General features: G+C 52.3%; 1 protein-coding gene across 3 annotated transcripts in view; it reads left to right on the top strand.

Moving 5' to 3' along the window:
• The window catches only part of GPSM1 (G protein signaling modulator 1), an 83848-nt gene that overhangs the window by 53129 nt on the left and 5522 nt on the right, over positions 1 to 25197 (top strand). For 2 of the 3 annotated variants that reach the window (XM_075112344.1, XM_075112345.1), the window contains 2 exons: positions 1971 to 2150; positions 24356 to 24515. In XM_075112344.1, coding sequence (XP_074968445.1) covers positions 1971 to 2150; positions 24356 to 24515 — 340 coding nt within the window. Of the gene's footprint in view, positions 1 to 1970; positions 2151 to 17898; positions 17989 to 24355; positions 24516 to 25197 lie in introns of those variants that run through there. The other variant, XM_075112346.1, reaches the window with a different exon arrangement.

Raw genomic sequence — 25197 nt, 5'->3', positions numbered from 1 at the left:
TGCCAGAGATAGCCTTCAGGTCAGCAGGGACTCCTCTTACCGCGCAGGCCAGCAACTCTTGTCCAGTGCCTCTGCATGGAGATGTGTGTCTGGGCAGAGCGTATCTGCCAGGATTCCTTGGCCATCCTGCTCTCTCCAACCCGTGCCTTATTCCTTGAGCTTCTTGGGTTTTAACTCCCAGCCATTGGTTCTCATTTATTCCTCCCTCCACCAGACTAAAAATCTCTTTAATGCATGCTGGTTTTTACCCTGAAGGTGCTTACATGCTATAATTGAGTCATCTATGCTTTTGTCATGAACTAAACAGTTTGAGGGCTCTTACTAAGGCAGTAAGGCATTTTAAGGCAGTTTCTTTATATTTCTGAAGTCCGCTTCTATGGTTGCTTTTCAAAATGTGGACACCGGCCTCGCTGCGGTTGGTCCCATCAACAGCTTCTAGAAAAATGATTATCTCCTTATTTGTTCTCGCTATTCCTGTGTGTATTGCAAGGAATGGAAAAGTCTTTTTGGCTACAGCATCCCAGTGTGGTGTTGGTGTGCTCTGACTTCAAATCCTGTTCAGGGCCCTTGGCTTTTCGGTGTACGTGCCCTTAAACCCCCACCTCCTGGGCCCTTGGGTCATCTCCTGAGCTGGGCTCAAGCTTCTTTCACCTGTACATAGTTGCTGCAGTGAGGACACCCTGGGAAGCCCTCTCAGTGCTTTATGTATGATAAAGACGTGGTTTGCAGGCCAGAAACACTGAAGCCCAAAGCTTCAAGCAGGTTTAGGCACTCAGTTCCCACCAGTTACATGTGAAATGCCTGGTGCCTTTAACAAGTGTCTTTGGAGCTAAACGCTGAATATTTCTGCTGATGCTTCTGTACAAGGGCATCATGTGCATGTCAGCAGTAATGAGGCTGTTATGATAATACAGGCAGGGCCATCAACCTGCGTCTTTTGACAGAGAAAGGATAGAATTGTGTGCGTCTTACAGGAGGTGAGAATGGAGGAACCAGGCACGGGGCAGGGCAAAGTGAGGAGCTGCAGAGAGAAGGACAAAAACTAGAATTCAAGAGATGCACAATCTCTGTGAGCTCAGTTTCCCCACGCATTACACGGGGGTGATAATCCTATATTTTATATATCTATGGGAGGACTGAGCAGAAGCATTTAAGAGAGAGCAAAGGAGGACAGGAGTAAGAGAACAGGGGACTGCTTGTAACCATCTGCTGTAGTTGGTCATGTTACTCTGTGGTCCGCACGTGCTTCTAGAAGCATGAGGGTTGGCAAAAGAGCTGCAACCATTCATGTTAATCTGCCTTTTAGGAAACTGTTGGGTAAGGGCTCGTTTTCTTGCTGAAGCCAGTGGGAGACACTGAGGTAGGCAATGCTCCATGTGTGCTGGGAGCAAAATCCTAGAGGCGGGAAAGGCTGTGGAGCATCTAGCATAGCCGTGTTCCCTGGGGCGTGGTCCAGTTATCCCTGGCTCAGTGGGCTGCAGCACAGCTGGGCGTTGGCAAGAAGTGAAGATACAGCAAGTGGAGGGACTTGGGACAAGAGATTGGTATTCCGGGCAAGATGAACTTGCCACTCCGTTTGGAGGAGGTTTTTGTGAGGGCAGTTGCCAGAAATCACTAGCAGCAGTGACTGCTTCTGGACCTTTCATCTGTCATTCCCTATGCCTGTAAATAAACCAGCCACATCTCTTCCTCCATACCTGGATTTTTCAAGATGATGATAATGCTCCCTGTGGAGAAGTTGACTACTGTGTGTTGCTTGGGTGATGCTTCCTCTCCAGTCATTAAAATCGCCCACTGCAGAGATAGGCAAAATGTCCTTATTTAACTCTGCACATCATGAGTGGTAACACGCACTGTCTAAACTCCAAGTTAACTTCTTGCTTCTCCTGCTCTGTGGTTGCTTGCTAACAGATCTCCACGTAAACCTGAGAGAGGCAATTTTTGCAATAATTATTTCTTGCTTTCCCAAGGACCAGAATGGGGACAGCCATCATGTGGGAGATCTAAAGATCTCTGGAAAAGAGTTCTTGTCATTACCTGCAAGGTCAAAGAAATACCGGGAGCACCAGTCCAGTTCAGAGAGAAAGTCACAAGGACCAAGTACATCACCGCTGGATACCAGTGAAGTTCGAGTCCAGGTGTCACAGTCGGTAGGAAAATGGTTTTTTAATTCTAGTACTGATCTGGGAGTTTCTTACAGCATATTTGTTCTTACCTCATTTCTAATGTGGTATGGGGGTGGCAGTGTGGCCTTTTGGCCAGAAAACAGAGCCTGCACGTAGCTCTGCTGTTGACTGGGCAACTGTAGGCAAATTGTTTTGCCTTTTTGAGCCTCAGCTTTACTGTCCATTAAGCAGAACAATGGTACCAACCTCTGTCATGAACTGGTTTGAGAGCTTGGTATTTAGTGGTGGTATTGGTAACCTTGTCTTGAGGGATGACAGTTTAGACCTGAACTTCCCTGAGTTTGGGACTGTCATGATGTGATGCCATGAATTCCAGAAGAACACAGGAATTTGAAGCCCTTGCTGAGTGGAGCGTGACTTGGTCAGCCTCCTGGTGTTCATGAAGAGTGAGCTTGTTGTCTTCAGGAAACAGAGCCCTTTTCAGGTTTTTGATGAGCAACCAAAAATGCTGGTTGCCTTTGCCAAATCTGGGATCTTAGGTGTTGTTCCCTCTTGTCTCCTGATCGCATTGATGGTCTCCAGAGTTGCAATGTGCAGAGTGGTCTCTTTGAATTCGTCGATCATTAGGCAGAGGTGATAGAAAATCATTGTCTAGGGGCTCCTCTTTGGAAGCAAATTAGGTGGAGCATGCTTCCTAAAGAGCAGAAGCTGGCAAGAGGAGCTGGCGCTGATGTTGGTGATTTATGGGTTACTGGCACGCAGTAAGTCCTGTGCTGGGTGTTGAAGAGCTGACTCAATCTGCGCATGGCTCCCTGGAAGGTGGTGGAGATCACTGTCCTAGAAAGCTCTCTACGTGCCTTTTTGATGTCTTTAGCCTGAACAATTGAGCTGATTGTTAAGCCATTATTTTCCGTTTGTGTTGATGTTTATTGTGACACATGGCAAATACAATGTACTGGGGAGGTTTTCTGCAGCTGTGTTGGTTTTGTTCTCAGTCCTGGAGACCGGAATCACACCCACTAACGATGGCATGTTTCTGGATCGTGGGAGGGGGCTTGGAGATATTTGAACTTGGTGACCTCAAGTGAGAAGCCCCAAGTCCTCAGCTTGTTGTTGCCAGGAGATGGAGCGTAACAGCAAAGATTTAATGATTGCATGGGTTCTTGAAAGTATCTGGGCTCTTGCTTTTTACTGAGGCTGTAATGCACTTTCACAGTCCTGTGATCCTGCAGTGATTCCAGATGGAATAAATCCAAGCTAGGAAAGATAAGCCTGTTTTTCTCTTGGCATTTAAGAAAAGCTAAATAAAATACTTTAATGCTAGGTGAGAAAGGGTCTGAGCTGCAGAGCCTGGGATGAAGTCTGTCTGTAGAGTAGGGATGCTTGAAAGTGTTTCTAGCACTGAGTCCTTTGTTCCTGGCCTGTGGGCCACGGGGAGAACATGTCCTGCTGTACCTGTGTGCATGTGTGTATGTGCCCATCCCTTTTGACCACAGGCGTCCCTGATTTTCAGTTCTCTGACCACTGGAGACAGGATCTTTACACCAACTGCGTTTTTTTAAGACTTCTCTGAGCTCATACTTCATTCCCAACAGTGCTTGTGGAAACGTTCTAATAGGAAAAGCATTTCCTACCGCTCACTGGTGCAAACATGATTATTGAGAAGGAAAACAAAGCTCATCTGAGCCAGAAAGGAGACAGCAGCACAGGGGCATCCAAGGCAATACAAAGGCAGAAAAAACCCCACTTCTGCCAGAAATAACCTTGTATTTTTAACTCAGACATTCAGCCAGAAACCAAAAAAAAGTCATGCTCCGTCCACGAGCAAGGCAAAAAGCATTCCTCAGGAGTGTAGCTGTGAGTACACAGGCTGTGTCTAAGAAAAGGCTCTGTGGGACATTGCCAACCACCAGTGACCTCGTGATAGTACACGTGGGGTTTTGGTGAACGTCCGTGAAAGTGCGAGTGTAGACATACCACTCCAGACACAGGAGGTGCCTTTCAGACACCTGGGGTACGCACTGTTTCCTGACTCTCATGGAAGTGTGTGAGCAGACGAGGGTCATGCTGCTCCTCCCACCCTTCGGGGATGGGGGACCATGCAGCAGGGATGCAAAGCCCGGGGTTCGCTCTTGCAGAGGGGTGGCTCAGGCTCTACCTGACTGCTGGAGTCTGATTCTTTCACCAGTTGTTCCCCCAAGGCCTCTTCCCTGTGTGCCCTGAATTTGCAGCGTGCACGTGTTAGCTCCCCACTTGCTCTGGGTTTGGGAGTTGAGCCCTGAGAGTCCATTTTTAGTTCAGTTCCCAAGCATGCCTGGTCCAATGGTAGTGAAACAGCGTAGCATGAATTTAACAGGACATGCAGGCCAGCAGTGTGTGGAAAAAAAAAAGACATTTTCCTTCTTGCAGACACTAAACACGTCCAGTTTTATCCCAAGAGAGAATAGATCAATGCACTCAACAGCACTCTTGGCTGGAGAAGGGTGGCTGCCTGTCTTACCTTTTAAAGAATGCCTCTTATTTGGTGTCTAATGGAGCATAGTCCATATCCCATAAAAATGACAGTGACAAGCATTTTATTGGGGTTTTTCTTCAGGCCAGTAGATACAGAGTTACATAGCATGATTGGGATTGCAGTCTTTGTAGGCAGATGCTCTGAATGGCAGAGGGAAATTTGCTTGGAAAAGTGCAGGTGGGACACCAAAGCCTCCCAGCGTTGCTCTCAGTGGGGCATCCTGCCATGCTTCCTTGCCAAGGAGGCCAGAGCCCCCAGCTAAGTTCTACCCCTGCCTGTGCTCCCACAAAGTGAAGGCAAGTGTGTTTATATCCCCTTCCCTAAAGTTTTCCGAAACACCCTCAGAAATCCAGGAGCTCCCCAGAAGCCGGAGGTGGAGAGGCTCAGGAGGCATTTGAAATTCTGCCCTGATCCCTGCAGTGCCTGGCGGTGCTGTGTGCGGTACAGGAGCAAATGATCCATCACCCCTGTTGCAGGGAGCAGAGCCCCACCAGCACATGGCTCACACCAGCTGGTTGTCTTCAGACCGTGCCCTGCCACATACCAAATACCCTCCAGAAAGGGCTCTCTTGCCAGGAGAACGTCTCTGCAGTATGTTCTGGTGGATGAGGCTGGGTCGCTTCAGGTGAATTTTGTTTTGTGTTGGTGCTCCCAGATGACAGTTAGGCTGGCCTGACTTTAGCATAGGCCAGAGCTCAGGATGTTTAAAGTCAATGTCATCTTGCAGGTACTTGCCAAAAGCAAAGCAACTGTTGCCTTGTGTTCTGCGTTTGTCCCCATCTCAGAGGGACACGTCGGGCTGTGTATGGGAGTGCGGGTAGGCTTTTTTGAAAAGCTGTAATTCCCATCCATGTGAGATTTTTTTAAATCAAATGTAGCAAATCCCACCCAAGATGGGAGAGAAGCTTTCCTTGGTCAGGCTGTTCAGACAAGAGTCCCCCCCAGATTCCTCATATTCTGAATGCTCAGAGCAAAAATCCTCTTTAATCCATCAGTAAACAGCAAGTTCTTAATTAGAGGTGAGCTCTAATGGTCGATTTGAGGTGCTTTTATGGGATGTCACAATACCAGCTGTCCCATCAGAAGGCGTGAACTCAGACTGCGCAGGCAGTCCTGCATGCTGCTCTCCCACGGTCGTTTTGCAGAGGGCAACCGAGGCTCTCCACAGGGATGCCCGGGGAAAAAAAGTCATCCCGGGACTCCCAGGCCCCGAGCTGAGGGATGTAATCTCTGGATAAGTCCTGCTGTCCACACAGCCACTGACCTCCTTCCAAAGGGGCTTTACTGCAGCGGGCAGCTGCCTGGGATGGAGAGGTCCCGTGGGTGCAGTGCCTGAGTCAGAGCTCCTGGGTTCGCTGCCCATCTCTGCCATTGACTGCCTCTTGTTTACCTCCCTCTCCTTCATCTGTGTGATGGGATAATGCTGCTTCCCTGCCTACCCTGGGGAGGTTACAGAGGCGTGATGATGGCTGTGAAGTTGTTTGAGCTTTGGATGGCAGGAGCTGTGGTGGTGTTATTAGCATTGGTGATGATGATGCTAATTACTGAGCTGCTGGGAAACTCCCCATGGGAGGAGGCGGGAGAGGGGAGGGGAGGCAGGGAAAAGTGAAGGGAGGTGAAGTGAGCTCGGGGATGGAGAGGAGCCTGTCCCTGTTGGCAACTCTGTCAGGCCCTGGGAGAAGGGCTCGGCCTGTTGGGAAAGCTGTGGGGATGCTGGGATGGATAGGAGAAGCCATGGCCCAGGTGCTGCGTAAGGTAGGAGAGCGTGCCAGGGCCTGTGGCAGGTCCCTCCGTGCGGCTTAGACCTTCCTGCCATTCCTATGCAAGATGCTGGTCTTGCACATGATGGAGAACTTGTGCCGGAGGGTCGTGTCGCTGCTGGGGCAGCGAGATGGACTTTATTACCCCTCCCGTGGCCCCATGAAGTTGGGGAATTTCCGAGCCGTGGCTGGTGGTCCCTGGGAGGAGAGGGACTGGCACTGCCTGGGTCTGGGGGACAGGCAAGGGCAGGGTCCTCTTCACATTTGAGGCCAGATCTGAAGCTCCTGTGGGAATACGCAGGGCTGTGAGTGCCTGGTTCTCCACAGGCAGAGCAAAGGTGGGTTTGGTCTGTGAGAAGCTGGTGAGGGTGAGATGTGTTTGGTCACATTTCCTCTCCGTTGCAGCAGAACCCCGAGCAAAAGTAGCCACATTAGAGCTTTGTCCCTGTGCCTGCAGTTGTGTGCGGCCAGATCCAAGTGCTCCCTGGGACTCATGCAATGCACACCTTCTGAGTTTCCTCTCTTTTAAAAGTAACATCAAAGCAGGAGGTTTTGTACCACATAAAGCTTGCAGACATCAAAGGCTTGCTCATAAATTTAACCCCTCTGCTCTGCTGTGGAGAAGGTCATAACACTCCAGCTCTTGACTGACTTGATAACAGCTGTATTTTAGAGGGTTACTAGAAGGATGGGAAATATCAGCAGTTGTGTGTCCCTTACTCCATTACCTGTGGAAAAAGGAGAGGGTCCATGGAAGAAAGGAGCTAGGCATTCTTGAAAAGACTGCCTGGGAAAGGGGTTTGGGACTTGCCGCAATTCTGGGCCTTGCGTTTAAGGTCAGCTCTGAGCTGAAGTCTCCAAGGTCAATGGGACTGTGCCCATGCCAGTGTTCAAGGGCAAAAGCACTTTATTGGGTCAAGGTCCAACAGCTGGAGCAAAAGCCATGGAGGGAGGTAAGGATCAAACCCAATCATCTCTCCTCCTTGGGGATCTGTCCTCTAGAAATGGTCCTGTTCACCTGGACTCCCCTCTTCTCCCGGGAGTTCATCATCTCGAGGGAGCGCTTCCTCACTCTTCAGACCTGTCCTCCACCCTGTCCTCAGCAAAGACCATTTATAGTCGAGAGAAAGAGAAGCCGTGTTCGACTGCAGTGACAACTTGCAGAGATGGCTTGCTGATGTATTTAGACACTGAACAATTTGCAAGCACGCTGTATCGCCAGACATTCCCTAGGACAAATGTTTCTGTAAGACATTTTTTATGATTACAGTGAGAAGCGGCCATAAAAGAAGGGAAAATTTTGTAGATCATAACCCCGCGCCCTAAAGGCAGTTTGCCACAGCTCTTTTGATGTTTTTCTGTCTTGTGATTTACTAAGAGGTTGTCAGGTTGCAGCAGCGATGCACAGAGCAGATGCTCGTGGTTGACCCTCTGCCTGGGCTGCAAATACATGAGTGTTCAGTTCCTGGTGTCACTGGGCAGGGAGCAGCGCTGGAGGGCAGCGTGGCACCCGTGGTGGAGCCGGGCAGGGAGGCCCTGCCTGTCCCTGCTGAATCGTGTGTTGTCCAGGCAGCGCCAGGATGTCAGGTGCCCTCATCCATCCCCCGTGACTTCAGTGTGGACTGCAGAATTGGCCGGACAGATGCTGGGGGGCAAGGATGAATACAGCCTCGGGGGCTTCCTCCCAGACACCTCCGCTCTGGTCCCAAAGCATCTTTTCCCTGGTTGTCTTGTATTGTTTGGGAGAAGATTAAACTGATACTTCCTTGCAGTCCCTCAGGTGCTTGAACATGGAGGGGGTTGCACCAGGCAGCATTTGCTGCTCTACCGTGGCTGTCTGTGCATCATCCCTCTCTTTTAAGATGAGGTAGCCTCTTTGTCTTGTTGATGTGTAAACTACCGCAATGCAAGGGCAGTGCAAATGCACACCCTCCTTTATCCCACAGCCTTTATGTTTTGTTTAACTGCGTGGGTATAATTATGCCATTATTGTTGGTCAGACTTTCTGGTGTAAACCTGCTTGAAGAATCTGAGAGCGAGGGGGATGGAAAGGAAAAGAGGAGCCAGAGTCAGGGAGAGGGAAGGCAGCTGCTGCTAAATTTAAGACTGTTCCTATGACACCTGGAGGCTGCTGTGCTGGTGTCAGTCCTGTTGGAACTGAGCAGGTAAACACTGAGCCGCGGCTCATTCTTGTAATGCTTTGTCTTCCTGTTCAGTTTGTGGGACCTTCTGTAGTGCTTGGGGCAGATGCAGGCCTGGGAGAGAGGCTGTGCTGAGATATTTCCCAGCTGGAGGCAGGATGCACCGGAAAACTTTCTGGAGGGCTTGACTCTGACAGGTATCAGGAGACTCTTCCAGGGATTTGGGCAGTTTGGAGAAGCAGGCAGTGATCTGGTTGCCTCCCCAGAGTCATCTTAAATTGTCTGACCTTTCTTTCCATATGTCTGTATGAGTCTTTTTTTAAGCTCTAGGGCCCTTCTTTTCTTTAGCTCCGCTTCTCTGACTCAGGTGGGCTGGTAGCACAGATGCTGCATGAGCCAGAAGAGATTTTAAAAATCCTCTCCCAAACCTAGAGGTACAGCAGAGAGCAGAGCCAAGAGTCTTGGGAGTTTTGCAATACAGAGCCCTGACACACGGTGTTCCTTGCTGGGACTTCGGTGTTAGCATGGGAAGCAGAGAAATAAAAAGGTAGATAGAAAATCTCCACAAAGTAAATGCACAGAGATGGTGGGGGGAGACAATAGCATTTTCTGGCTTGCACTGCCTCTGCTGCATTCATTGCCTCGGAGGTAAATTATCAGTTTCTTCCTTAAATATTAACAGCTGCCAGGTAATGAATTCCCCCTCTCTGTTTTATAATGGCACTAAAATTGGGATTTGCCTTGGTTTTCTCTGTAATTATCCAATGAGAGTGTGTGAGTGAGAGGGAGGCATGGCAGAGCTGGGTCTTGCAGGCTCTGCTGCAGGCAAGTGTCGTGTCTGGGGGACTGAACCCAGGCACGACCCTTCCCAACACGCAGCTCTGGTGTGTGGGGCTGGGGCTGCACCAGCAGTTACATGAGGCTTATGGTTTTACAATCCTTCATTAAGTTACTTTTTCTCATGCAGTGGGGCAGGTTTGAGAGGTAGGCTAACATACACAGTTGGAGTAAAAGCCAGAATTACGCCAGGCTCCTCGGCATCCCACGGAGGAGAAGCTGGTCCTGGTGAGCGGTGGTTGGGGGCGGGCGGGGGGAAAGGAGCAGCGTCCCTGGTAGGGAGAGGTGAGGCTGGAGCTGTCCTCATTCTTTGGAGTGCTGGGGCCCAGTGCTGCACTTGCCGGCCTCTGGGAAACCCCCTCCTTGCTGGGGATGGCACCTGCATTTCGGACAATTCGGTGACTTGAGGTTTGGTTTTGCGAGACCAGCTGTCTTCAAAGAGCTGTGCGTGGCTCTGTGCACTCTGCTGCTGAGTAACAGTCGGGGTAGTGCCAGTCCAAGGCTTCTCTTTTGCATCCCCTGCCTTGCTTTATCTGGGTGGCCAGAGCAGGCTTCCTTAAAATCACCCCTGCAGAGTCCAGAAGTGGGATCCCGGAGACTCTGCCTTCGTGTCTTGGGCACAATGTTAATGGCTGCCTGGCTTGATTTGAGAAGCAGCGATTATCTCTTCTGCCCCAGCTTTTGCTTATGAGAAGGTTACGGACACTGGGTGCTTTAACCACCCTTTGCAGCCAGGTCCCAGGGGTGTCTCTGCTCAGAGCGATGGGCTTTGCAGCACTGCGGAGACTCTTGATGCTGTTTTCGTTTTGGGAAAGCAACTGCTCTGCTACAGAGGCCCTGCGGGTGCTGGGAATGGTTTTGACATTTCTTAATTTAAGCCAGGAAAAGGCCAGACTGTGACCTCTGGGTCACCTGTGAATATTTGACCCTTCTGGGTCCTGAAGCAGGAGAAACAACCCGTACAAGGTACACTGTGCAGCACAGGACAAGTGTTAACTATTTCCTCCCCTTTGTCCTGCAGACAACATGGAGTTAAGTAGAAAAAGCTAAGTAGAAGAGAGAACCTGTCACCGCTTAAAAGGGGCAGATAACTCCCACACGCTCTGTGGGACAGGGCTGATGTTGGCAGGGCAGATGGTATCTGTATGGGCCACAGCATGATCAGTATCTGGGGCGTTGACGGGTTGAGGACTGCTTGCTCAGGGCTGGTCCCAGCGTTGCCCTTGCAGTGTCCTGCCTACGTTCTGCTCTGAACAGAAGCAAGGCAGAAGTATCACTGCCTCTGTGCCTGTGTGTCAGCCCCTAGGCCTTGCTCTTGGGGGGATGCTTCAGTGCTTAAGGTCCCAGAAGTAAGGCTGAAATCCTTATCTTCCTGTCTTCAGGATATTCTTGTTGCTGGGACGCTCTCTTTCTGCTTTTTCCCACTATACTTGTCCCTTGTTTCTCATCCTCCCAGACTGAGGCCATGCTGTGAATCAAAGCTGTGCTGTGGAAAGGAAATAGGAGGCAGGATTTAACACAAGCCTGTGCTTGTGCATCCACTGCACGCAGAAAAAAAACATACTGGCTGCCCCATGTGCAGGATGGCTGTCAGAGCCCTCCGCTGTGCAGAAGTTACCCCAGGGACACAAGGGCTGGATGCTCCTCGGATCCCTTGGACTGACAATCAGGGAAAGCATGTCTGAGACCCCATATTCCATCTATAACTGGCTAAGTGTGGAAGCCAGTCTGGAGCTAGAAAACTGTAAGAAAAAGCCTCTTACCAGAGGAACCTGCTCTAGGAAGGAGGTAAAAACTGGTTGTCCAAGGTCCCTCAGCAGACCTTTGTTGGAGATTACGACCAAAGGTCTGCAGACTGGCTAGTCCAGTGGTCCAGGCTGGAGCTGACTAACCAAGCTACCAAAATTCATTCTTCTTCCCGACTCATTGTAACTGAGTTTTCAGTTATTGGCGCTTTGAAGCCATAATTGAGGTTTGCTTTCCTCCTTGCACAGCCTTTTCTCCCGGCAAATTGTCAGCCTTCAAGTGGTATGAGACAGTAAAAGAGATGTTAGACTCACCATTTCCTAGAAACTGTCACTTTAAAGAGAACAATAGTAAAAAGAGGGATGAATTCGAGCCAGACCCAGAGCAATAAAACTCCAAATGTTTGACTTCTCTCAAAATCTGGAAATCTTCATTCATTTCTAGGGTCTCTGCCGTGCCTGGGGCACTTTGTACATCCACAGCTCCGGCCTCTCACGTTTAATAAACTGCACATGCCAGAAATGCTTAAAAAAATCATAGTCCGGGTTCTCTTTGGATGTAAATCAGCATAAATCTGCTTAAATCACTGCAGCTGTGATGACACAGGGGCCTCCCAGTGACTGGGGATTTCATTTGGTTTTCTTGCATGAATCTCTCTTGCTCAGGCAAACGCAAGTGCAAGAGGTAGCGTGGCTGTGCCTGCATTTTGCCGGGGTGCCAGCAGTGGCCGGTATCCGTGCCAGCGCTGGGGGCTGAGCTCCCAGCCGTGGCTGGTGGGATCTGGCACGTCAGAGAGCACCTGATGGATCTGGCTGGTCTCTGTGCATGGACTGAGGCTGGGGGGGGAGCGTGGTCTGGCTGTGCTTGCCGGAGCCATGCTGTGTGCTTTTCCATTGGTTTGTGGGTCTACGGAGATAATCTTTTCTGTACCAGTAACTTGTGTTTCTCCTTATATAAGCTATATTTAAAAACAGGGAAATGCACCAAATAGTGATACGGGGTTTGGGTTTCATTCAAGGACAGACCTGTAGCTCTGTTGGAGCCTGTATAATCAGACCAGTTTGGTCTGTACCTTATCTTTGATAAGGTACAGATAAGGCTTTGATAAGGCTGTTACCAGCTTCTGGGCAGGGCTACAGCGCTGGAGGCTCTCCCAGAAGACAAAAACACAGCACAACCTTGAGGAGAGTTTGGCTTTTGTCTGATATTGCCCAGCTTTGGGGAGGCCAGATCTCAGCCTGTGAGCGGCTTGTCTCGTGTGGTCGCTTGGGCGTCCTGCCCACTGCCTTCGTTCATCACCAGCGCGGCTCCGGCCCCAGCGTTCGCATACGGTCGGGCAGGAGAATTCCACGACCCAGGTGATGGGCAGTAACCTCTGGTAGCAGGTTGTTCTCTAACCCACTGCTTATGGATAGACGCGGTCCCACCTAATGCCAATCCTCTCTTCTGGATTTAGGATAGCCTTGGGGTGAGCAGAGGTTTCGGGGTCTCTCTGGGCTGCCCTTGTGTCTGTGCTTGGATCTGGTGCAGCAAACAGGCTCCCTGGGAGCTGGCTGAGGGTCCTCCATGGTTGCAGGACTGAGGAGAAGGATGTGAACCCATAAACCAAAGGAGCCTGAAAAGAAGAAGGTTCAAGTGCTGCCTCTTGGAGTTCTCGTGATAAAAAACCTGCCATGGCAGCAGGAAGGTTCCCTTTGCCCCTGTATGAGTGTGGATGTAGCTGGCGGGGCTGGGGGCATGTTTGAGGTGCAGGCAGGCAAATCCCAGCTGGACAGGAGGAGGTCGCCCTGCTTTTGGCAGTCGCTGCTGGCTGCCTGCTGGGCAAGGCACAACCTGCGTCCGGGATTGATGTGGCAATCGTGAGCCTTTGCTCAGACCTCACCTTCAGCCTGCGTCCACGTTTCCCATTAGCAGTGCTATTTTTGAGCCTCCCAAGGCAATTAACACCAATTAAACTAAAAAAAGCCTAAATAATGGTTTTTCAGAGCCCCCGGCTCCTTCCTGTTCCCCATGCGGCCCTGGAAGACTGCAGCCCTAACCTGGCAGAGAGCTGAGCCCAGTTAAGTGCTTCGTGTGCAGGGGCTGCTGGGGAAGCTTCGTGGGGAGATGTGCAGTTAGAGAAGGGCCCCAGACGACCCCATGGATCCAACTTTTCCATCCTGGATCATGGTGTCTGTGCCACAGAGAGAGTTGGAGTCCCCTGCAGTGCTCGTTTTGCTGGAGGAGAGGGGAAACCAGCTTCTGCAGAGCAGTGCAGCCCTCTCTTGAGAGCCAGCAAAGAGTGAAACCACTGAATATGCTGAGGTGCAGGAGGTGCAACTCCTCTGGGGTTTGCAGAAAAGTCCCTGGAGGATTTTTTCCCTGTATCTAAAGCCATTGGCATTCTGATATTCCCTGGGCACTGTCATGTGGAGCATGTTGATTACCTTCCCACCTTTGCCATCCCAAATGGGGTGTACTTTCATATTGCCCTTCTAAACAGCGTATAACAGAGAAAGAGCTGCTTTTTGCTGTTAGGAGAAGCTGTTCCTGTGTTTGCATGTGATTTTTGTCTTACTTGTTTAAGCTTTTCTGAGAAGGGCTGTGTCTGACCATCTCTGAAATGGTAAACCCACGGGTACCGGCCCCAGGATCCTCCCGCCCCAGCAGGGCCAGGATTTCGTGTTTTGTGGGGTGCCTTGCATAACAATGCCTTGATCTTGATCGCGGCCTTCAGGAATTACTGGAATATGAGTAAATATTAATTAAGATTTGGGCGTTTGCTGCAGCGGAGGGTGTTTATGTGAAGGTTAGATGTGCGTTATGGGTGCTGATGTAGAAGGGTGTGTGTGGATCCACCGACTAACTTCACCCGATCGTTACCACTCCTGGTAAAGGTGCTGCATCTATTCAGCTGCTTTTTAAAACAGCGCTGTGCTAAGAGCAAGTAGGTGTCTAAATAAAAGTATGTTTCAAGAAAGCAGCACAATTTTGGCAATCCAGAGACAAGTAGGCTTTTTTGCAAAGCGTTTTCAAAGCAAATTGTCAGTAGGTTTCAATTTCAGATGCACCGAGCGCGGTATATTGTGGGGAGGAGGGCATATCTGCTGCTGGGGGAGCATTGGATCACTTCCATCGCTGAAGAGGAGCATGTCCTTCCCTGGCAGCGGGCTTGTAGTCACCTGTCTCCTCCATCACCTCCTACTCCTCGGTAGGGCTGGAAGTGGGGAGGTGGTGGTGCGGTCTAGTGGATAGAGTAGGTGACTGGGAGTTGAGCACTATGTATTAACCTTGGCTTTGTGCTAATTAATCAAGGATATGGGTTATATCCTTTAAAGCAACCGAGTTATTTCAGTTTAGCAAATTACTGCTGCTCAGCTGAGACTCAACAGCTGAGCGTGGTCCTAGTTCCACCCCCCTCCAACTGCAAAGTAAATGAAATGGTGCAGCTAGTTTCAGCTAAAACATTGTGCTTTGCTGCTTGGGTGCGTTACAGTGTACGGCACGGCCAGGTACCGGGGCTCTGGGTGAGGGTGAGCCGCAGTTACTCTCCAGAAACTTACTGCTTGCTGGCATCTGCCTATAACCAGAACTTCTCTGCACAAGTAGTTCAGCTTCGTTCCCAGTTTTGGTATTCAAGGGTTTTTGATGGGCCAAACTGACCTCTGTAGGTGCTCACCTTCTTCCATAGGCTGGAGAGACTGACCTGGAATGACAATGCTTCTAACTTGTCTCCTTAGTTAGTAATTTAAGCTTCAGGTGCTAAATCTAGGCTCGTGTGTTCGTATTAAATGGTGACAGGGAAACCCAGCCTGGCATGGTAAATGCTGTCAAAACGTATGTGGAAAAGCTGCTACACTAACTACAGAGTATTGCTGTAGCTCTTTGAGGACTGTTTGAATAGGCTGACTAATATATTGCCTCCCAAAGAGCAACCAGAAGTAGTTTCCATGCCATGGATGCATTGCTCTCAGCAGTGAGGGCTGCCTTCCTGACCCGTGATTTCAGGGTAAATTACCGTCCAGCTGGGGAAAAAGTGTAAATCTAGTATTAATTAGGTTGTTGCACAAAATGGCCAAATCTGAGCATGGTGGCACTAGCGTTCAGGCAGGTGGGTTGGCACTGCCAGAGCAGAGGTGTCAGTAACACTTCAGCCAGACACCCACGCAAGCAGGCCGTGCTCCGTCTCAAAATAAAATAAGCCCCGATATCGTCACCTGCCATTGATCCAAAGGCGTGGATTTAAGCCTCGTGTGGCAGCAGGGCGTGCTCCCAACAGGTCAGCAGTTACTCTATTAGGGGAGGAGGGAGCGTGGGTGAGTTATTTTGATTTTGTTTGAAACAATAAAACCCAAGTTATTTGAAATCTTAACAACAGAACCAGCTTTTAGCACCGGCTTTTATAGGGATGAGTGGGCGAGTTGTTTAAAGGAATAAAAATCTTTGAAAACAGTCCAAGTAAGGGTGATAATTTCATCCTACAAGGGAAGCGCGGTGCGCTCGTCCTGTGTTCGAGCAGTGTGTGCCTGCTCCGCACCAGGGGCTGTGGCGGTGCAGTTTGCAAAGCATGCGGGAGGGCACCCGTGTGCCGAGGGCACGCTCGGGCACATACTCGCAGCTCCCCGGCATGAGAGCTGGAACCTGAAGTTGCAGGCGGCGTTTCTGCAGATCACAGATGTCTGTCTCACTCTCCTTTGCTGCATCCTAAACCCAGATGCAAAAAGTCATTTCCTTTTGCTGTTCCAAGCACCGACCTCTTGCATGTGGGCTCTGCTCCTGCGTTATAGCTGTCTTCTGCATTTCACCCTCAATACGAGCTTCACATGCCCCCTTTCAGAGCTGTCCCAAGTCAACTCAGCTCTTCAGATGAGGGGCAGAGTCTCAGTTCTGGTTCGTTCCCCTCTTACCCCTCTCTACCGAAGTGCCCCCTTGCCTCGGACCCCCAGCAGTGCGGCAGCAGGGAAACGGTGACCACAGCACAGACGTTCAGCTCACGTAAGCTGTGGCAGCATCTGTGCCCCTGCACCGAGCGTGCCAGCGGGCGAGGCTGCCTGTGCCCTGCCCCTTGCCCTTCCTCGCCCCTTCTTTCCCTCCTCAGTTGCTGTAGCATTTCTAAAAATTAAATCACAAACTAAATTGAAGTTTAGTATGTGAGCTCCCCAGGCAGCGGCTTAGTTTGAGGCCAATTCCCAGTTGTCTCCTGCCTTCCAGAGCCTGTGGCACCAGAACAAAATAGGTGCAGAGTAATTGCCTTTTGCCTGCTCTGTCCTGATACTTGGATTTTGCGAAGTCCTGCGTGATGGAGAGTCGGTCTCTTTTCCTGGCACATGGCAGATGGGGCTGCCCCACAGGACAGATCCTGGCCAGCATCACTGGTGCTCTGGGGGGGTCCATCTTGCATGTCTGCAGCATCCCGACCGTGGCAGTTCTGCTTGTGGCTTGTCAGCACAGGGCGTTTTATTACTTGTTGCGTCAGAGCGTGTGTTTGCCCTCGAGCACGGCCTGACCCCCCTCCCTGTCGGCCACATCGGCCTCGTGGGCACCGACGGGTTCGCAGCCCGCAATCACAGCTGCCCCAGCCCTGCTGCTTTCCTTCTGAAGATGCTTTATGCATCCGTGACGTCTTGCTCTTGGGTCCAGGATCGTTGCGAAGCCCAGCAAGGCTTCAGAGCTCCTCTTGGGGATAGGAGGGGTCTGGGACTGAGCCCTGCCATTACCTGTGCACAGCCGGGCAGTGAGTGGGGCCAGCTACCGAGCCGGGAGTCCTGATCTCCAGCCCCACAAGGTTTCTGTGTTTCTAATTACTGTGTGACTCCTGGAAATGAATGTACGGGTATGGAAAGGCATGGGCAGTCCCCAAAAGCTGCGTTTTTTCAGGATAAAGAACTTTCCTACTTTTGTGATGAGAAATGAGAACTAAGTGTAAGAGGACAGTGTGGACAGAGAGCTGAGAGTGCCGACGGGGCTCCTTCTGTGTTTTGCCACTGCCCTGGCAGGTGGCCTTTGGCGAGCTGCTTCTCTTTCCAGTGACCCGTTTCACTGTCAGAAATTCACATTTCACAAATAGGAGGTGAGAACAGCTCGTTGGCTGTTGCGTAGCATTTCCATCTTTCCACGTTAAAAACCTTGTTGCAGTTAGAAATTTCCCTCTGTTAAACAGTGGTACGTTTAAATTAAGAGATGCTTATGGCTGATCATCTTTGGCTCTTGCAATAAGAGAAAAAAAAAAATCATGTATCTAATAATATGAGGGAAGGAGGACTATCAGGAACTAAAAACAGTCTTTCAGTATTTTGGTGCTTTAAATCTGAGTGATCACACTGTGTCTGTATGTGCCCAGTGCATTTACTGTCGTAGTGCGTGTGCCTGTAGAGCTGAGTGTGTTTGCACATGTAGTTTAGGAAAATTGATCCCAATCTATTTTTAAGGTAAAGTGTGTGTGGTGGGTAGGAGGTGAGGAGGTGGAAGGAAAGCTAAATATTCACATAGCTCCACTGTGTGTTTAAGAGCATCATCTAATAACACTGGGATCGTGGCAGCGAGGTGAGGGAGAGAGGAGCGCTTCGCTGGAGCCCACCCCCTCGTGCAAGGGCACAGGAGTGACTCCGGGAGGAGCGTGGCAAGCAGGGCTGTCGCTTTAAGCTGCATCTCGCACCCAGCGGGTCATTGGTGCTGGCGAGGTTCTTCACATGGCTGCGCGCTCCGCATAAATCTCTGCTCCGGCAGCGGGAGCGGAGCTGGGGAGAGCTCTCTCTGGCTGCTAGCAGCAGCTCAAGAGCATCGAAGCAGCAGCCCTGCATCGCCAGCCCCTGTCCTGCGAGGTGAGGTCGTTCTTGCCTGTGGACATGTAGAAGCTGGAGCCTGGGGAAGAGCTGGCTGCTGAGGTCAGTAAGTAAAACTCGGGTTTTGTTTGTGTTTCCTTCCTGTCCTCTGAAATGAGAGGCTAGATCAGGAGTAAGAGAAGGAAGGAGATACAGGAGAGAGATTTGCCCGGGCCAGGGCTTTTGGGTATTGCCTGTGTATGCTTGTTTTTCTTCAAGTTTGCAGGAAGCTTCAGTTTGAACTTTTATTATTAATATTTTTACAACTTTCTGGGAAATAGACGTAAGCAATGCACCGGCTGTTCGGGTGCCTGCCGATGTCTTACAACAGTGCGTGGTGAGTGCAGTCGGTGGTTCTCCGTGCCTGGCTGTGCTTACTGGGGGAGGATGGGGTGTCTGCTGGCCAGCCCTGCCTTTCAGAGGGAGCGTGGCAGCAGTGCTTAGGGATTGGCATTGGAAGGGAAGTGCTGTCTTCAGCAAAGGCTGGACAAGTTTAAGAGCTTTTCTGACTCTGGTGGTATCATCGAGGAGTGGAGACTCCAGCCAGCACTGAGCTGTTGGTGGCCAGGGACTGGGGCAACCCCACTCCAAAGTCCTGAGGTGATGTTCCAGACATTTCACCTCCCTGTAAAACAGGCTGCAGCTTTTGGCCAGGGGTTTCCTTCCCCTCCTCCAGCCCCCACTTCCCCTTCTGGGAAGCCCTTTCCAAACCTTCCCTCCAGTGCCTTTCACCAGGTGAAGCGATGGGGTGGGGAAGATAGTTCAGTGCCTGATGCACCTGCAAGGTGACAGAGTTTGGGGTCGTGGTCATGCCAGCAGCGCTGGCCCCCACCACGGGTTCCTCCGGGGCGAGGTGTTGGGGTGGTGCAGGCAGAAAGCAAAGCTGTGCGCAGGGGACTGGCAGGCAGCGGGGCAGCTTAGGATCAAGCGCTCCCAGCGCTGGCGGTCACCAGCACCACCGCAGCCCCGCTCCTGCCTGGTCATTTTGGGGTCAGCTGCCTTGAAAACAGAGCTGGAAAGCAGTTGTGATGCATCTGGTTTATAGAGGGAGAGACAGATAAGGCATGGCACGCAGGCTTAAATGTGTTGGGAGGAATGTCTGCCAGGCCCTGGGCAGATAACTGCCTGCTAGAACAAGGGGCACCATTTTTCCAAGAACTGTCTGCAGTTGAGAGCTTGGCCCTGGGGACAGATTGCTGGGTCCTGTCCCAGCTCTGCCACTGCATCACTGCAGGACATGGTCAAGTCACTTCACCTCCAGATTGTCTCCTCCCTGAAATAAAGTGAGGAGGAGGAATCCTTGGTGGACACATTTAAATGCCAAGGCAGTGTTCTCTGCGGGGCTGCTGTGGGAGTATCAGTGAAACAGGCTGCATTATCTCTGAACCGGCTGCCGTCCTCCCCTCATCCCTGACCTGTCCAACACACCAGAGCCAGGCCGCCTTTGAGCAGCAGCTCCTAAGCTGGATCTACTGTGCCAGGACCCACTGGGGTCCATCCATCGCTGGGCAGCAGGTCCTGCCTGAAGGTAGGGCAGCGCCGACCCCCTCAGAGGGCTGGGTGAAGCTGGAGTGAGCAGCCCTTGACCTTGACAAGTGCTTGCTGCATCGGGGCAGGTCTGCAAGAAGCTGAGCCTGGAGGAGAGGAGGGGGACCAAAGGCAGGCCAGTGCCCCGTGGGGACACCAGCTGCAAAAAGAGGAGCTGATCTGACGGAGGAACAAGCCCTTTGGGTAGCTCATGAGAGTGTCTGCAGTTTGGTCTGCTGGGCAACACTCCCTTTGAAGGGGACGTTTCACCCATGCGTGGTACAGCAGGTGCTTTTGGCACGTGGCAGTGGCAGAAATTGCCGGGGGATGTGCTGTGGCTCTGCCAGCACAGGAATCTTCTGCTGTGGTCCCTGGGGCCTCTCGAGCCCTGTCCCAGAGCAACCCAGGAGCGTGTTGTCACACAGCTGCGATCAGACCGGCTTTTGGTGGGGCTCAGCAGTGCATGCAGGGAGAGCTGCATCCCGCCCTGGCTGCCGCTGCTTCCTGGGGGCCCTCTGGCTCTGCCTGAGCTGACTTTAAACCCTGTGGGACAGCAGGAAGCTGTGGGAGAAGCAGCCGTTGCTGGAGCCGTTCAGTTGAGGGTATTTCTGGCAGCAGGTGCTGGTGTGCGGTGGGGGGAGCACAGCCCGGAGTGGTGGTGGATACGGGCTGCTCAGGTGCGAAGCGAGACTGGGGACGGGACGCTGCCTGGGAGCTGGAGCTAGAGCTGGAGTAGCATCGTGGCGCAGAAAGGCCGAGCCACGGTGCCAAAGACTTACTGCTTCTGGCCTGGGACGTGTGTGTGGGGCTGGGCACAAGGACGCCCCTCATCTGCCTGGCAGGGAGTGCCGTGTCCTGCTCCACAGGGCCATCGGGGACCTCGGGTATGGGAACAGCACATGAAAGTAGCATGGAAACAATTAAAACGTTCTCTGCCGATCCGGGATGGGGCTCAGGGATGGGAACGTGTCAGAGAAAGGCTCTTCTCTGCAGAGGCACCGGTGGGCAGCGGTGTCCGAGGGCAGCAACCTTGCGGGGCATTTGTGAGCTGTGGCTTTGGGTGTTCGGGGCTGGAAAGTGGTTTAGTTCTTGCAGTTAGGCCTTCTACATTTGTTTAATGGCTTCCCTGAATCCAAGTGAGGATGGCAAAGGGGGCACAGGAGTCTGTTCTGACTTTGTTTTGCTTTCCCTGGGATCGCTTCAGCCTTGGCCTCACCTGTGCATCCAGAGCAGCCGACGTGAGGGGTTTCCCCATGAGATGCTGGTCTGTGCCCTGCAATCCTGTTCCCAGGGGGCAGAGTCAGGCAGCCCAGGACCTTCTCAGCCAGAGACTGTGACAGGTTTTATTTAGCATGAGTGAGAGTTTATTGGAGGGGAAATTGGGTGTGTTTGTGCTCTGCAGGGCAGCGACCTGCAGCCTGGGAGAGGCAGGGGCTTGAGGCAGCCCCAGCACCAGGCTCCCCCGACCCTTCCTGAAGAGCCATCAGTCACGGCTGAGCAGAGGGGCTCCCTGGGGCGGCATCACTGCAGGGAAAGGAGCAGCAGAAGGCTCCCCATCACTCTCTGCAGCTGCTGTTCACTGCCTTTCCATCACCTCAGCCGTGTTTTACACATCCTGGATCCAACCTGGCAGGTTAAACAGCATGTTCATCCACCAGCAAGTAAATGTATGCAAAAGCCTTGATGCCTTCCACTGAGGGAGACTTGTGTCAAGGGAGCGAGTCCTGCTCCTAGGCTGTCCTTAGACAGGTTGCTCAGTTCTCCGATGAGCTGGCAGCGTCCAGGTGGAAATACCGCTCTCAGAAAATGGGAATGAAGCTCCAACCCCCACGTATGGGGCCTCCGCCTACCCGGGATACTGGCCGTCCTTGTCCTACCTGGGGTCAGGGAGCAGGAGCAGAGGCTCCACGCTTGTCCTGGTCCCCACATGGGGAGAGATGTGTGTGCATCTGTGCTGAGGGCGAGCATGTTTGCAGCCGAAGCTGCCCTGGGGGTGATCTCTGCAGTGCCAGCAGCCCCCTGTCCCCAGGTGCCAGCAAAAGCCCGGGTGTCTCTGCCCAGCGCAAAAGGGGTTGAGTTGCTGCTTCGGCCGTGATGGAGCCTGGCTGACCAGAGGAAAATAACAGCTGGCAGAATGTGGGAAGTTGTGGTGCTAGAGATGGAGGATGCGTGACGAGGCCAGGCAGGGACATCAGCCGTGGGGTGAGAAGTGATCTCAGGGCTGGAAACCAAAGCTGCTGCCCAGGGACTGTTTAGGGCTCTGGATGTTGGGCCTGTGGTGACCAGCTGTGTGTCTGTGCTATCACAGGACTGTTGCTCAGCCCCGTTAGGGGATGCCCTGGCCCTTGGGAAGCCTCCTGACTGTCCTGGATGTGCCAAGCCCTGGGCAAGCACAGCTCGGTAGCAGACGGTGGGCCCCAGTGTGTGATTGCACATCCATCTGCCCTTGCAGCTCATTCCTTGGGGCCAGGAGCAGACTGCGAGCGGAGGGAGCCAAAGGCTCTGCGCCTTGTCATATTTGGGCATTTTAATTAGAGGCGCAGGCCTGGGGCGCGGTTTGGCTAGGCCAGCGCTGGAGGGAGCCTGGCGTCAGCGGGTGCTGCTGTGAGCCCTGCGGCACCCCGTGTCCCGGGGTGCAAGCCCTAATGCTGACCCGCGGGCACTGGCCTCCTGCCCCTTCGTACCGGGAGGTACCCAGGCATGCAGCCAGCCCCGTCCCACGCTTCGTAAGCACCGGCTGCTCTTCCTACAGATTCAGAGTGTCCTTTCCTCTCCCGGGCATGTTTTGAGCAGAAATCCTGACACGGGAAATTGCAGGGTCTCTGGCAGGATATGCCCCAGGGAGAAACCCTGAGCTAGGGGCTCTAACCAACGCGCTGCCCGGCTGTTCCCTGCAGGGCAGAATTTCTCCTGTGGACCTGCGACTGCTCTGATTTACTCTGTGCATTTGCAGGGAAGCTAGAGGGAGGTTTGGTGTGAATGAGCTGGCTTCCTGAAATTTGGGTCACGGAAGCCAACATAGCAGAGCTGTGAGAGATGTAGTTCATTTTCCGTTCAAGCCCAAGCAAGCTTTGATTTCTAAGGCGCAACTGTTGATGGTTCAGAGGGTCCATCTGAGCCGCTGTTTCATTAGTGGATTGGCACGTGGAAAGAGGTGAGAGGGGTTTTTCCCCTCCCTGATCAGCTCCCACATTGCTAATGTTCCTCTCTGGCCCGCTGCTAATTTTGATGCTGCCCTAAATAGAAGCTGAGTGCATCTCATCTGCTTCACTTAGCATACATGAAAATTGTTTCCCTTCATTTACCAAATCCAACTTGCGGCTTTAACCCTGTCAGCACAAGGCTCTCCCCAGCCCAGACGTCCCTTGAAGGGCTTCGCATGCCGCCGTGCTGGTGAAGAGCTCTCTGCTGGAAACGGCACCACACGTGGTAGGAGAAGAAGGGCTCCTGGCTGCCCAGGACAGCCACCGGCAGAGCTGGGAGAGAGGCTTTGCTTCTTGAATAGCCAAGGAGATCCCTTTCGCTGACGGAAGGCCTGGCGCTCCAGGCTGGCTCTCCATGTGCTCTCTGCGGTGGGGTGTGCGGTGGGCCAGGAGGGACCCAGTGCCCCTTCCCAGACTGGTCTTTCCCAACCCCATGCTGCAAAATAGCTCAGTACAGGCCCGCCCAGTTGTAGGAGTTTTTGCTTGGTTTCTGTTGCATTTTTTTCCTGTATCTGGTGGGACCAGCTCAGCATGCACGGACCCTTTCTGAGCCTGGCAGATGCCCCTTGTCACTCTCTAATTTTATATCCTGTTCTGAGTTATTTCTTGGAAAGATCTGCTATTCCTACTGCACCGGCTGCTCCAGAGCAGGACTCTGGGTTCACTCTCCCAGCACAGGGCACGCAGCCCCTCGCTGTACAGCGCTTCTGAAAGGCTGCCTTGAACGTGAACCCTGCCGCAGCGCCACTTAAATATAACGCTGTCTAGTGCAAGGTGCTTATTTGGGGCTCTTGTGCAAGAATGGTTTTCCTGAAAAACTATAATTTTGTGTCATTTGCAGCTCTGTGACAAGTGGTGTGCTGAGGACACAGGAGCGCTGAAAGCAAGCGCTGGGAGGGCAGGGGGCAGTGGCCTGCAGAGGTTAAATTTAGCTGGTTAAAAGGATGGCTGAGTGCTGGCACGCCTGAGCTCAAGCTTAGCCTTAGCTGGGCACACAACAGCACTTCAGCCAGGGCGTCCATACGGTTCCCCCTCATCCCTCGTGCTTCCAACCGCGGCCCCTCTCTGAGCCCACCCCTTTGCCAGCCCAGAAGCTCCTTTCCCTGCAGAGGATGCCAGGATGAATGGTGTCCCCTTTCCTCCCCTCCTTCCCTTTCAGCCTCCAGTTTGTTCTGAGTGCTCAGGATGCCCTGCAGCAATGGAGGCTGCTCTGCACGAGGCTCATCTGCTTGTTGGAAGGAGCCCGGCTCCGGTTTGGGCTGCAGAAGTGCCCAGAGCTTCTGGGGTCGGCCACGGCGTGGGTGACCTGTTGGAGGGGCCACAGCTCTCCACAGCTGCCCCTTGCACGGAGCACGAGTCGCAGAGCAGCTCTTCACCCTGTTCCCACTCAGGGGTCCAGGCGGACCCTGCCTGCAGCCTCCTCTAGGAGGGTGGTGTTAGCCTGTCCACACCAAAGAGTGGCAGGAGAAAAAGGGAGAGGTTATTTCAGAGCCACGAGGACAGAGGGACCAAGTAGCAGTGACCCCCGGCAGGCTCCAGGCTGTGGGGCTTGTCAAGCCGTGGGCACAGCCGGGAGCCGGCCTCCGAACAGACCAGGAGAGGGCACAACGCATTGCCGAGGCCTCACCAAACGCAGTGATTGAATGCGGGGAGTTGTTTGGGGTGCTCTGACTCCCTTCTGTATTTTACTGTCTTTCCAGAAAATCAACCGGACCCCTTCAGATGAGGAATGCTTCTTTGACCTGCTGAGCAAGTTCCAGAGCAACCGGATGGATGATCAGCGCTGCCCGTTGGAAGAATGCCCATCGGAGGCTGCAGAGGCAGCTGCCACACCGGTCCCTGCCCTGGAAGAAAGGATATGTAAGCACGGATGCATTTACAAGTCTCTATGACTATAGGAGTGATGCTGCTCCCATGGTGTGGCCGGCTGTCGTGGTTTTACTGTGAATCTTGTGATGTTTTCCCCAAGCCTCAGCTCTCTGAACTTACCAGTTCTTTGGCAATCTCCATTGTTATTTAAGAAAGAAAGAAAGAAACATTCTTATGTTAATGGTTGGTGAGGGAAAGGCTGGAGAATATGAACTAAGGCTTGGAGAGTAAACCGGCAAGAGAAATGCAAAATATACTTGGATTTTTTTCAGTGTGGATCTTTTGAAGGTCTGGCTTTCTGAACAGTGAGGTTGGCACGAGGCCTTCTGCCTCTGCCAGCGTCTCCAGGAGGGAGATTGCTGATGGTCATTACTGAGGGAGCCTTGTAAGAGCCTGGAAAGCTGGGGCACGCAGAGGGCTGGGCTGGGCTTTCACAGGCAAGTTAAAGTATTGCCAGTTTTTCCTGTAGCGTTGCCATGGAGCAAAAACAACTGGATTTTGTACGGTTCTTGGATGCTGTGATGATAGGTGCTGTGTAAGAACCGAGAAGCCAGAGGGATGGATAAACAGTAGGAAGCTCCAGGAGGCAGACAGCTAGCTCGCCTGTAGGAAGAACAGGAATAAATTGAGGAAGCTGTCTGACAAATAGATGGGACAGGAAAGGCAGGCCAGG

This window comes from Phalacrocorax aristotelis, chromosome 17 (genome assembly GCF_949628215.1).
Source record: "Phalacrocorax aristotelis chromosome 17, bGulAri2.1, whole genome shotgun sequence".
NCBI classification, from domain to species: Eukaryota; Metazoa; Chordata; class Aves; order Suliformes; family Phalacrocoracidae; genus Phalacrocorax; species Phalacrocorax aristotelis.
This window is presented reverse-complemented; position numbering and strand designations above follow the sequence as displayed.